General features: G+C 35.8%; 1 protein-coding gene across 2 annotated transcripts in view; it reads left to right on the top strand.

Moving 5' to 3' along the window:
- Positions 1-12,352, top strand: part of LOC106873281 (diamine acetyltransferase 1-like) — a 189,213-nt gene extending 176,861 nt beyond the window's left edge. For both annotated transcript variants that reach the window (XR_008264893.2, XM_052970666.2), the window contains one exon: positions 3,728-12,352. Coding sequence is in view for 1 of the 2 variants with exons in the window: in XM_052970666.2 (XP_052826626.1) it covers positions 3,728-3,889 (162 nt within the window). In the remaining variant the exon portion in view is untranslated. The remainder of the gene's footprint in view (positions 1-3,727) is intronic.
- Positions 12,353-15,472: the final 3,120 nt, after the last annotated feature.

Here is a 15,472-nt window from a genome sequence, read left to right as displayed (position 1 = left end):
TCATTTAATGTCTGTTTGCCATTTTGGCATGAGTTGGATGGTTTGACTGAAAACTGGTAAGCTGGGGAGCTGCATGAGGTTCCAATCTGATTTGGCATTGTTTCTACGGGTGGATGCCCTTCCTAATGCCAACCACTCTGAGATGGTAGTGGGTGCTTTTTCGTGCCACCAACCTGGGTGCCAGTTATGTTACATCAGCATCAGCCATGACTATGATCTCACTTGGCTTGACAGGTCTTCTCAAGCACGATACATCACCAAGGTCTCAGTCACTTGTCACTGCTTCAATGAGGCCCTTTATCCGAACAGAGCTTTTTGTGTTCCACCAGCACAGGTGCCAGTCACACGACACTGACATTGGTCATGACTATGATTTCACTTGGCTTGATGGGGTCTTTTCAAGCACAACATATTGCCAAAGGTCTCAGTCAGTTGTCATTGTCTCAATGAGGTCCAACATTTGAAGATCATGCTTCATCACCTCAACCTATGTCTTCCTCGATTTACCTCTTCCACAGGTTCCCTCCACCATTAGTGTTTGGCACTTTACGCAGCTGTCCTTGTTCATATGCATCATATGACCATACCAGTGCAGTCATCTCTCTGCCATCCAAATCACACTACCTCGATCAGTCCCTAAAAAAGCCCTCTGGTAAAACAAAATGTGTTTTGTCAGACTCATGGTTCTATGTCAGTGAAAAGAAGTTTTAAGTCTTTCTTTTGACTTATTGCAAATTTATTTCATTGCTGTTTTTGACATATCTTTTTTATTAACAAACATTTCTCATGGGCCCCAGATTAAAAACTTTGACTCTTAGACTTCTTATTTTGAATTCTTTATTCTAATGTGGCTTGACAATGTTCCTATCTGTTGAAATACACTGTTTTTGTTTCAATTAATTTTGCAGCACAGGAGTGGCTGTGTGGTAAGTAACTTGCTTATGAACCACATGGTTCTGGGTTCAGTCCCACTGTGTGGCACCTTAGGCAAGTGTCTTCTACTATAGCCTCGGGCCGACCAAAGCCTTGTGAGTGGACTTGGTCGACAGAAACTGAAAGAAGCCCATCATATATATATATATGTATATATATATATATATATATATATATATATATATATATATATATGTATGTTTGTGTGTCTGTGTTTGTCCCCCCAACATCGCTTGACAACCAATGCTGATGTGCTTACGTCCTCGTAACTTAGCGGTTCGGCAGCAGAGGCCGATAGAATAAGTACTAGGCTTACAAAGAATAAGTCCTGGGGTCGATTAGCTCGACTAAAGGCAGTGTTCCAGCATGGCCGCAGTCAAATGACTGAAACAAGCAAAAGAGTAAAAGAGTAAATAATGAAAAATTTTTTTTAAATAACATTGTCGTTATTAAGATGATGTTTGGAGCATAAATTAACAGGAAAGTTGCAAGGAAAGTTTCAATTTATATCACTTTACAAAATAAGATTTGTGTCATAGAACTAAAGGTAGTCTTGGGCAGATTGGCATGTCATGTTTGTCAATATAACTATTTATTTAGCATTTTGTATAAGGTTAGCTTCTGCAGGTAAAAAGATGGAAGCTTGCCTGTTATGGTCATGTATCCGGTCACAACTCCCTACCCAAAACCATTCTTTGGGATACAGTTGAGGGAGGGTGAAAGAGAGGCAGACAGAAACATCCTGGTTTGACAAATCAAGGACTTGACAGATTACAGCACAGTCAACTGCTATGCATGACAGAGAACTGGACCACTGGTGATGGCTGATTATGAAAGCATCTAGAGCGACACCCCAATGACTGACTGCAGCAGTTAAGGAATCTTAATGATGATGATGATGACGATGATGATATCTTACTTAACATGGATATGCTGTAGAAAGTCATAAAACTGTGATATTTATCTCAAGAAAGCATTTTGCATAGACATATGTGTTGTTGGCACTCCGTCACTTACGACGTCGAGGGTTCCAGTTGATCCGATCAATGGAAATTAACGTGCAAGTGGCTGAGCACTCCACAGACATGTGTACCCTTAACATAGTTCTCGGGGATATTCAGCGTGACACAGTATGACAAGGCTGGCCCTTTGAATTACAGGCACAACAGAAACAGGAAGTAAGAGTGAGAGAAAGTTGTGGTGAAAGAGTACAGCAGGGTTCGCCACCATCCCCTGCCGGAGCCTCGTGGAGCTTTAGGTGTTTTTGCTCAATAAACACTCACAACGCCCGGTCTGGGAATCAAAACCGCGATCCTATGACTACGAGTCCGCTGCCCTAACCACTGGGCCATTGCGCCTCCACTGCATAGACATATAGTGCTAAAAAAAGCACGGAATTATATCAGTAGTGATGGAAAACATTAAACAGTAGCTAAGGAATTGCTAAATCTAGATTTTTGCTTCTTGTAGTATCATCAATAACAAGTATCCATCCACTATCAACTGCATGCTTAGATAAATTCAGCTATTACTGATACAGAAAAATGGTGATTGAGAAATCACTGGTATTGCAAATAGCTGGCAGCCTGGGTAAAAATTTGTTTTTAGTGACAGAAGTAATACTGTCTCAAAATAGCATTCTGCATGTCTTGATTAGTGTGTATATTTTTCAAGTGACATCCAGAGAAGTAGAAATCTACATTTAGCAATTCCACTGCCTTTGCTAGACACTTTTCGTCTGCTACTGATATTATTCTGTACTTTTTAGGACTGCACATCTATATGAAACTGTTATGTCTCAAGCTACTGCTATCTAGCACCTTCGGATGATCTCTACTTAACCACTACACGGCAGCTACTCAACTGTCAGTCTACTGTCAGTCCACTCCTACCACGGTCAGACTACCTCTTTTTATATGTCTTGGCCAAACCTACTTCTTCGCTTAGGGGCGTCGACACAACAGAAACACATTCTCGAGACAAACACTGCAGTTTCATAGCTTTCTACAGTATATCCACAATAAGTAATATATACAGTATGCTATTTTGATCTAATACTGCTTCTGTTGCTAGCAACGAGTTATTTATATATTTTTACCATTTTTCTTTTACTTGTTTCAATCATTTGACTACTCCCAAGCTGGGGCACTGCCTTGGAGAATTTTATTCTATCAGTCTCTTTTGCCAAACCCCTAAGTCATGGAGATGTAAACACACTATCACTGGTTGTTAGCAGTTGTAGGGGACAAATACAGACAAAAGGGCATATACATACTGATATATATGTATCTATCTATCTATCTATCTATCTATCTTCCTAAATATATATATATATATATATATATATGTATGTATGTATGTATTTGTGTGTATATATATATATATATATATATATGTGTGTGTGTGTGTATATATATATGTATATATATGATGGATATCCACTCACACGGCTTTGGTCGGCCAGAGGGTACTGTAGATGACACTTGCCCAAGGTGACATGCAGTGGGACTGAACACAGAACCATGTGCTTAGAGAACATACTTCTTACTACACAGCTATGCCTGTGCCTATATGTTTAAGAATATGCAAGATGTGTGTGCGTGTGTGTATGTGCATGTGTGTGTGTGTGTGTGTGTGTGTGTGTGTGTGTATGCGTGTGTATGTGTGTGTGTGTAATTTATGATGTGAAAGCAATTTTTCTACACTAACTTCTTTTTACAAAGATGATTATGCAACAAACTTTTAATTGTCTTTCGTTTCTTAATTCATTTTTATTTATTTTTGTTTTTTTCAGCTGGCAATCAAGGGAAATTTCGGCAGAGTTCAGTGGATAGCAAAAGGATCTGATTCTCTGGTCCTGCGATACTCCCAGAACTATGGATTGAGTAATATTATCAAACGTGAAGGCTGGTACTTGTTTAATATGAGCAAGTCAAAGATTACAGCTATGAAATAATAGACGTGCTTCCTATGTGCTTTCAACAAGATCCTAATCAGTATTTCAATCACCAAATTACCAAAACTTACCGATTACCGATTTTTACCTCTATAATTTAAGAAGATCATGTAGAAATATACACACACACGGAAACACTTACAAACCTGCACATAAATGCAGACACAAAATAATTTACACAATACACACGCACACAAATACACACACAAACACACACACATGCACAAAAATGTATACCAATATATACCCACAAATATATACATACACACTCAAACATATATGTACATGCTTTTGCAGAAATTCACGCACAAGAGTACGCAGATACATAATTTCACAGACACACAGACACACACACACACACACACACAGACACACACACACACACACACACACACACACACACAAAGACACACACACTCACTCACACACATGCATATAAATACATATGTACACTGATGTGGACACATTTAGACATTCAGACATAGATGTATGTGTATGTATACTCATGCACATATGTATTTGCATGTGTATATATGTATGTAGGTGTATGCACTATTAAAAATTTGAGTATATAGGATATTCATTTGTGTGCGTATATGCACTTGTGTGTATGTGTATGATTGTGTAACTACATATATGAGTGTATGTATGTTCTGTTAAACGTTCTATGTGTTCTATGAATACATAGAGTATACATAATTGTAGTGTATATACATATACATATGTGTGCATGTGTATGAGTATATGTGTGTGTATGTTTGTGTACATCCTATCAAATATATAACTATATAGCATGTTTAATAGTTTACTGCCCAATAGATGTCACACCACACAAATTGGTATTTTCCACTTTTACACATACACACACAAACATATATATATATATATATATATATATATATATATAAATATATATATATGTATGTATATACGTATATACATGTAAGCACATATGCACACTTATGTAACTTGTGTACATACACATCTCCATACATACGTACATATGAGTGTGTATACAGATAGGTAGATAGAGAGGCAGACAGATAGATAATCTTTTTCGTAAAATATCTTACGGTCAAAAACTTTTGGGTATTGCATAATTGTCCCTCTCTCACTCTCTCTCTCTTCTTATAATTATATATACATATATATACACACATATATATATTCAAATATATATACAGTATAAAAACTATATATATATAAACATTCACAAATATAACTATACCGATCAACATATATATACACACATATGTGTATTTGTGATTCCCTATCTGCATATGCATATTTGTACTTTAAAAATTATACAACTAGTATGCTTACATTTCACATACATTCATATATATACTAAAAGTACTCTCCTTCACACTCACGCATGCACTTACACATATGTGCACACACACACTCACACACACATGCATACATGCATACACTTTCCACAAAATGGAGGGCACAACGACTCTATATTTATCTTATCTTTATTCATCTAACTTAAAACATCTCAAAATTCTTCCACTTTTTTTTCCCCCCCTCTCAAAAACTATATTATATCTTCTCTTCCTTTCTTGAATACTAATCAGGCACCAATAACATTAAATGAAAAAAAAAAAAACAAAAAAAAAAAACGGAAGTTTCTGAACAAAATCAATGAAATCAATAAAGAGAAAGACGGAAACTGCTCTGTAAAATATTATTGAAGTAGTATATCCTTGTAATTTCTGGCTCACCTCACAATGTATCCAAATTATATCATGTAACGATGAACACTTTCAAGAGGATTAAAAATTATAATCGTTGGCTTTAGTTATTTTTAAGTCATTAGGTGAAAAATATGCAACACACACACACACACACACACACACACACACACACACACACACACACACACACATACACACACACACATACATATGCTTACATGCATGTGTGTATATATATATATATATATATATATATATATATATATATGTATATGTATAAATATGCACACACATATGTATGCCTTTGCATTTATTCATATCTATATATACATGCAAATGTATCCATCCCTATTCCATATAAATATGTATGTGTTTGTGTGCGTGTGTGTCTGTGTAATCATCATCATCATCATCGTCATTATCACCTTTTCATGTCTGTCTTCCATGCTATCATCTGTTGGACTGTTCAGCAAGATCTTCCAAGCCAGAGGACTATGTCAAGCTCCATTTATGCTTCGACATAGTTTCTAAAGCCCTTTCTTAAGCCATTCACTTTACAGAGAGTACAGGCTTTTTTTGATGACCCTAGTACTAGTGAGGCTATCAAACCCCTCATAAGACAAAACTACTTGATTGAATAGAGATGTAGTTCTGAGGGACGTGGCTCAACATAAATACACGCATACATCCATAAATTCATCTATATATAAGCATATATATTATATATTATATTTATATATAATTATATATACATACACATGTATATGCATACATATATGTATATATATATATGTATATGTATGTGTGTACACGTGTGCATATTTATGTATATATATATGTGTGTGTGAGTATGTGTGTAAACCACATAGAGCAAATTATGATGATGATGCATTATTCCATAACATAAACTATTCCTGTTGCTCAAAACAAGCAGATATAGTAGCAGACTGCTTAATGTGCCAATACACCAACTTAAAAATCATGTTTAGATCCTGCCATATCCATTTTGTGTGTCGCTTGGGGACAACTCTTTATTTCCAATCGAGTAATTCAGTCTCTGATCTAATAATTCATATTCAAGCATCACAATTTAACAAGTTTGCAATATTGAATTTTTAATAAGTTCTTAAGAGATACTTGCAATTATAAGAATTATTTATAATTATTAATAATTAATTATAATAGTGATTTGAGCTTTAAAATATTTAATTTCTAGACAAGACATAAAATAATTTCATCTCATTTCAAAAATGTATTAAACGATATATGAGAAGTGAACTAAAGAAAATGATACAATTGTGAAGAATGTTTCTGATTTGAAGAACTAGTGTTAGAATACTGTTACTATTTCTGAGTTCTATTTCCAAGACTAAATTGGATATTTTTTATATGCTTCTTGTTAAGGTGTGAATAAAAATTTACTTTCTAAATTCTTCAGATAATAGAATTATTATTAGATAATACATGAGCAGTAAGGTCACCTTGTGATTTTTAGTTGCTTTTGTTTTAATTTCAGAATGCTCCCCCCCCCCCAAAAAAAAAACAGAAGAAAAAATAACTTTGGATAAAGTAAATCATTTAATGAAAATTCTTCATTGTCTAAAAGGTGTGAAATATTCTTAAAACTTCAATAAATTTAATAGCAAAATTATATAGACATGAGAAAAAAAATTAAATTTCCCAATATCTATCTTTCTGTTTTCTCAGCTTATAACATCAATGGAACAATTGTCTCTAATTTACTAAGAAATAATCAGAGAATATATGAACATCTTCTTCCTAGTTAAATTGATGGAAAAGACTATTTTTTCAGTAGTCATCATCATCGTCATCGTCATCGTCATCGTCATCATCATCATCGTCGTCATCGTCATCGTCATCGTCGTCATAATCATCATCATCATCATCATCATTCAACGTCCATTGTCCATGCTGGCATGGGTTGGACTGTTTGACTGGAACTAGCAAGTCAGAAGACTGCACCATGCTTGACTGTCTGCTTGGAATGGTTTCTTCAGCTGTGAATGCCCTTCCTAACACCAACCAAGTTTACAAAGTGTACCAAGTGCTTTTTATGTGGCACCAGCAGCAGTGGGGTGACCAAACAACTTACATGACAAGGTCCCCTCAACTGAGAGGAAGTAGTGCTGAGGAAGGTGGCTGCTGTTTTCTCATGACTGTTACAAACATTCCTCTGAGCAAAGCAATGCACTGGAGCCATGACATGCACAGCTACACTATACATAGATTAGTACTGGACCCCCTAAGACATGGAATCTCCTGGCAGCTGCCTTGTGTATCCATGTTTTATGACAGTACTGCCTATATATTTGCCAGGTACGAGTATATTGTTAAGGGAATATAATTGATACAACATTCATTTAGTAGGATAGTACTTCATTGATTTAATTAGAGAATACGTAAATGTTAGAAGGTACATGGCTCAGTGGTTAGGGCATTGGGCTTACAATTGTGAGGCTGTGAGTTTGATTCCTGGACCAGGCTGTGTGTTGTGCTCTTGAGCAAGACACTTTATTTCAAGTTGCTTCAGTTCACTCAGCTGTAGGAATGAGTTGTGAGGTCACAGGTGACAAACTGTATTGGCCTTTGCCCTTCCCTTGGACAACATTGGTGACATGGAAAGGGGAGGTTGGTATGTATGGGCGATTGTTGGTCTTCCACAAACAACCTTGCTCATATCTGTGCCTCAGAGGAGAACTTTCTAGGTGCAATCCCATGGTCTTTTGTGAGTGATGGGGGTCTTTACATAAATGTAATCTATAACAGAAATATTAACAAACTTAAATATTTATCAAAATTAAGTTTATGGATAAGATGATTAGAAATATCATGAAAATTCTTGATTTCAAAGTCAAATTGCATTGCTTCAAAACAACACACGGTTTACATATAGTATTACTAGTAGTAATTAGTTAAGTAGGTAACTTTACACTTCTTGCTTCCACCTGGAACTTATCATGGTAACTCAGGTATGTGAAAAGTAAACAAAACATGTAAGACTTTTTTGCTGGTACATTTTTTTCCTTCAGACTTAGAGTCTAGGACTGGTTTCATGTGGTCCATAGAGAGAAACTCTGGCAGCTTGCTGTTCCTGGCAAAACTGACTGAAATTCTAATGCCCACTATAGTTCTAGAAATATGAAGTATAATAATCCAACATGTAGTTTATAAACCGTAATGAACATGGAATTTATAAACTGTACCAAACATGGAGTTTATAAATTATGATAAACATGTTGTTAACAATCTGTAGTAAGCATAGTTTATGAACTGTGCTGAACATATAGTTTATATGTTGTGTTAAACAGTTTATAAGCAGTGTTTAACATGCACCTTATATACTATAGTAAACGTAGTTTATAAACTGTACTGAGCATGTAGTTTATGAACAGTGCTAAACACATGGTTTATGAACTGTGATAAACATGTACTTTATGTACTGAGGTAAACATGTATTTTATGAACTGTGGTAAACATGTAGTTAATAGACTCTGGTAAACATGTAGTTTATTAACAATGCTAAACAGGTGCAGGCAGTTATGTTACATGTTTTATAGCTGTGTTCTAAGAGTAAACATCTGAAAGGTTACTACGTAGTGATTGATTCTATCTGAAAGAACTTTTGAAATGGAGGTCATTGACTGGTTCTTGTGTATTATATAACAATTGATGTAATCGCTGTATCTTTTAAAGATATTCTGTACCACACACTATAATAAGTCAACTGGATGGGCTACGCCAAAAAGAGAAATATCAATAATTTAGTGAGTCGATATAAAAGGGAAGGTAAGATTAGCAAGAAACAAAATGAACTGAAAGTATGAGAATTCACAGACAACTTAGAGGTTATTTAATACAACAAAACATTAGTCAAAATATTGATAGAAAATGGGGGTGTGGGGTAGGGGGGGATGGGAGGTGGAGAAGAAGCAAAGAATTCAAAATGGAGCTTATATGCTAGCATACAAATGTTTACTGTAGATATCAATAACAAAATAAATATAAACAAATACCAATTGTTCTTGGGGGTTGTTTAGTTTAATGGTTAGAGCACTCAGCCAGTATCTGAGGGGTATGGGTTCGAGTCCTATAACCACCTGCTGGCAACTTTTTGTTTTCCATCTTGTAAAGGTATAATATATAGGTACAAGTATGACTGAGTAGTTAAGGAACTTGTTACCCAACCATGCAGCCTTGGCACTTTGTGTGGCACTTTGGACAAGTGTTTTCTACTTTAGCCCTGGGCCAACCAAAGTCTTGTGAGCAGATTTGGTGGATGGAAAGTGAAAGAAGCTCATCATATATATATATGTATGTATGTATGTTTGTATGTATATAGGTAGGTAGGTAGGTAGGTAGGTAGGTAGGTAGGTCAGTAGGTCGGTAGGTAGGTAGGTAGGTAGGTAGGTATGTATGGGCCTTTGTGTTTGTGTTTGTCTGTCTTGATAAGTGATGTTGGTCTGTTTATACTCCTGTAACTCAACAGTTTGGCAAAAGAGATCAATAGATTAAATACCAGGCTTAAGAAAAGAATAAGTACTAGGGTCAATTTGTTCACCTAAAACCCTTCAAGCTGGTGCCCCAGCATGGTCACAGTCTAATGACTGAAACAAGTAAAAGATAAAAGATAAGACTTAATTCATTATTTCCAATAGCATATAACAGCATTTAACATATTCCTAGAAATATTCTACTCATTAGTACACAATTAAATTTTCTTATTAATTGCTATTTCTTAATATATTATTCCTAAAGGAATGAGCTGGCAAAATCATTAGTATGTCAGGCTAAATGCTTAAGCGGCATTTTGCCTGTCTTTATGTTTCAAGTTCAAATTCTGCCAAGGTCACCTTTACCTTTCATCCTTTCAGGACTGATAAAATAAGTACCAGTTGAACACTGGGATCAATGTAATTGACTTACTCTGCACACCAAATTGCTGGCCTTGTGCCAAAATTTGAAACCAATGTATTATTTATTGTTAATGATCTTTTCTGACACATTTTCTTTGATAATAATAAACACCATCTTTAATAAAATACTAATGACTAACTGAACTAAAATACTCTTAGTAAAACTAGTGAGACAAAAATCTTAGTGACATTATTATACTGCAGCATACTCACTTTTACTCACATATATGTGTATATATATATGTATACATGTATGTGTGTGTGTGTGTGTGTGTGTGTGGATATGTGTGTGTAATGTTGTATCAAAATTTGATTGTCTTCTCTGACTTTCGACCAAGCCTGGGCTGTTTTGCCTGGGGCAGATCTCTGAGAAGCCTGTCAACATTTAGGACAATAAATATATCTATCCAATCTATCCAGAGAATTGAGTTCTATATCAGATATTTAAAATATATTTAAATATACAACTCTTACACTGCAATATGCTCATATGTGTATGCTTGCACAATCATTTCACACACACACATTATATATATGCATATACCGTATTTGATGGCCTATAACATGCAACTTTTTTACCCCCAAAATGGCTTTAAAAATTACCCTGCATCCAATGCACTCAATATAGGCTCAAAACTCACAACTCCTGGCCAAAATTATACATCAGAGGTCACATAGATGTAGCCTAGTAGCCTAGCCTAACTCTATTAGTGAACAATCACCTATGGTATGTTTATATCGAATGTGGATGCAATAAATTGCTTATAATTACCGGTAATAACATAAGGTTATACAGGTAAGTGGAGGAATTAAAACATCATTTTAGTGGTAAATTATTTTACAAAAGTATAGCCTGGGCTAGGGTGCATCTTATAGGCCATCAAATATAGTATATGCATATATATATATATATATATATATATATATATATATATATATATATATACATATATATGTATATATGCATGCATGTATAGATACATACACCTACACAAACACTCATACACACACATATATAACATAGCTGTATGAATGCATCTGTGTATGTATGAATGTATGTATGCATGCATGTATATATGTATGCATGTATGCTTGCACATGTACATGTCTGTCTGTTTGTCTGTCTGTATTTATATGTCTACATGTATATCTGTCATGATATACAATGTGTGTCTATGATGTTATATATATATATATATATATATATATATATATATATATATATATATATATACACACATATATATACACACACATATATATATATATATGTATATATATATGTGTGTGTGTATATATATATATATATATATATATGATGCATATGTGTTTGTGTGCATAGATACAAATGCAGACACATTCTCATTCCGAAACCCATGTCTGTATTTGTTTATATATTAACTAATTAATCAGTGTGATGATTACCAAAAGGTTGCTATAACCAAGACACATAAAAACATAAACTCTTTAAATACAATGAATACACTTCACTTTCACCCATATATCTACACACACACCATAAATGTACACACACACACACACCATAAACGTATACACATACTTATATTCATACAAACACACATGCACACACCACTAAGTTTACTCATATATTTATATACATATATGAAGAGATTTTTAGCACAGTTTTCCCACTTCACACTTTTAATATTCCATTTCTGACTTCTGAACACCGAAAACTCAAATTTTAAATCTATTGAACACAAATGCAATGATTGGTTTGTTCTTTATTTTTTAGAAATCAATTTATATAACAATATATCTAATACCTTACATGTCATTTACCTAGATAAAGACATTTTTCAACTTTTGATCCTTATTTTTGTTTTCTTTTTTTATATTCTTGATCTTTTTGCTGTTTAAATATTCTTATGTTGTAGTAGTCGTAGTAGTAGCAGTAGTAGTAGTAGTAGTTGTAGCAGCAGCAGCAGCCGCCGCCGCAGCAGCAGCAGCAGTAGTATTAGTAAGTGCAGTATGGCTGAATGGCTAAGAAGTTTGCCTCTAAACCATGAGGTCATAGTCTCAATTCCAGTGTATGGCAGCTTGGGCAAATGTCATATTTTATTACCTCCAGTCAACTTGATACCCTGTGACTGAAACTGGATAAACAGTAAATGTATACCTCAGGATGTTTGTTCTGATACTCAACATTCTGAGCTCAAATCCCACTGATATCAATTTTGCTCTGCCAGTAAAGAGGTGCTGATCTAAGGCAGTGGATTGGTGGTACTATAAGAACATCAGACTAGATACCTTTGCAATATTTATTCCAACTCTTCTCATTTTGAGTTTGAATCTCACCTTGGTTTACTTGGGTGATAGACTTAATCTACCAATTCAACTCCACCATTTGGCACCTTGGATCATCATCATCATCATTGTTTAACATCCACCTTCCATACTGGCATGGGTTGGGTGGGTTGACAGGAGCTGGCCAAGTGGAAGACTGCAACAGACTTCTGTGTCTGTTTCGGCAAGATTCTTTACAGTTGGATGCCCATCCTAACATCAACCACCCAACAAAGTGGACTGAATGCTTTTATGTGGCACAAGCACAGCTGAGGTCAGTTTTGGCATGGTTTTTACAACTGGATGCCCTTCCAAGCACCAAACACTTTACAGTGTGGACTGGATGTTTTTTTACGTGACAACAGCACTGACAGGGTCACCAAGTAACTTGAAAGACAAAGATCCTATGAGAGGGGAGGGGGAATTGGAGGAGGTGATCTTGTATCAGATGATGAAAGGTTATAGTAAGACTGAGAGACAGGAACAGGTGTCTGTCTCTCATCAGAATCCATTCTGTTGTAAGTATTTGGGTTTGGTCTCCACTTTGAGGATACCTTCTTCCTGCCATTCTTCCTCTTTTAGAACCCTGTGAAGAGTCATGGGCACTGCTTTGTCTCCTGGCTAAGAAAATATAAAAGCAACATTAAAGGAAGATCCTATATTTTAGATCTTGAGATCAAATGCCAGTAGAGTAACTTTATCTTAAGGACAGGATACAATGAATGTTAAGAACATGAATATTGCTACCTCAAGTCCTAGGACTCATAGGGTTGGTTACCCAGTTTCCTTGGCATATAAGTGACTGAGATCACAACATTACCCTTAAAGGAAATGCTAGTCCATCACAGAGTTACTCATTTACAGCTGAGCAGACTGAGGCAATGTGAAATGAACTGTTTTGCTCAAGAACACAGTGCGTTGCCCAGTCCGAGAACTGAAACTACAATCTTGTGATCATGAATGCAAAATACTAACCACAAGGCCAAGTAACTCCACTAGATAATGAGGGATGAATTATAGAACTTCTAGTATTTTTAAAAACCTTTCCCCGTATTTATGTCAGTTTTTACATATGAGTATATATGTGCATGCTTAAATGTGTTCAGCTATTTCAGGGTAATTGAATAGAGCACTGTTTTCTGTTGTCACCAATGCCTAGAGCTGCTGTGAAATATGTCAGAAGGACCATGCAATCATTCAACCTACTCACTACTATCCATATCTTTGAGGAAGCAAAGCAGCATCCATGATTCGTTGTTTTTGAATCTCAGAAAGTGAAGGCAAGAAGATTGGAAGTTATTCTCAATGTGGAGACCCGGCCTAAACATTGTAACAGACTCTACGAAAGGCACACACTGGCCAGGTCATTGTGTTAAACCAGATGATGTATTCAGTCTACTATGTAAGGGAGGCATGGGAAGTTATTTCGGAGAATTGGGCTGCATCAGGTAGGCCATACTAGTTGAAAAAATTTGTGGTAATTTTGCATTAGGCTTACCATTCAGAAAGTCCCGCAGGCAACAGTTTGCCCATGACTGATCTAAGAGGGATGGTCCCTTTAGCTATCCTATATACCATATCCATCAACAAAATTTCATGAACAAGGATTTGGTCAAACTGAAGCTATCACAGAAGGGGTTATACAGTGAGATAGCTTGATGGAGTTGTAAAAGCAAACTTCTTAACCATACAGCTATATCATTTTCCCTTTTTCTTTTTTTTTTTTTACCCCTTGCTGAGTCTGGAAGAAGGGGCAATGCCATAACAGGTCTCCTAGATGAGTGAGATTGATTTCACTAATATTTCTCTTGAATCTTTGTTAGCCAACATCTGCTGGAAGAACACAAGCAAGGCGGGAATTCCAGTGGACCAAAGTTCTGAGAATGAAGGACTGAGTGTTGTAAATTGTGCAGGGCCAGGAGTAGGGTTTGACACTGTCCACTAAATATGAAATTTCACTTTTTTGGTCACCAACTCCAGCATAGTCTGTGATTTTGACCGTATATGTAACTTAAACAGCTGGCAGATCAAATATTGTTTAACTGATTCTATTAAAGTGATTGATTTCCTCCATCTCTTCAGTCTGCCATGCAAGAAAAAAATTAAACTCATTATTCCTTGATTTCACACACAGTACAGTACATATACTAACATATAAAAACCACAGAAATAGGTGTACATGCAGTTGAGTGGGTAAGAAGCTTGCTTCCCAACTTGGGCAAGTCTATTCTACTATATTTTTTAGGAGTTAGTTAATAATTTTATTCTCTAAAGCAATTTTAATAAAGTATTTATTTTACCTTTATCTCTGGTAATGAGAATTGGCCTGCAAGAGTCCTGTGCTGGTGCCATGTAAGAAGCACTTGTGTCAGTGCCACATAGAAGTCACTTGTGCTAGTGGCACATTAAAAGCACCCAGCACACACTATAAAGTGGTTGGCATTAAGAAGGGCATCCAGCTATAGAAACCAAGCCAAATCAGACTGGAACTTGATGCAGCTCTCTGGTTTGCCAGCTTCACTCAAACTGTTCAACCTATGCCAGCATGGAAAATGGCTGCTAAAGAATGACGATGATGATGATGACGATGATGATGGGCACAGGAGTGGCTGTGTGGTAAGTAGCTTGCTTACCAACCACCT

The sequence above is a fragment of the Octopus bimaculoides genome, chromosome 9, assembly GCF_046866305.1.
Source record: "Octopus bimaculoides isolate indiv1 chromosome 9, ASM4686630v1, whole genome shotgun sequence".
In the NCBI taxonomy this organism is placed as follows: domain Eukaryota; kingdom Metazoa; phylum Mollusca; class Cephalopoda; order Octopoda; family Octopodidae; genus Octopus; species Octopus bimaculoides.
This window is presented reverse-complemented; position numbering and strand designations above follow the sequence as displayed.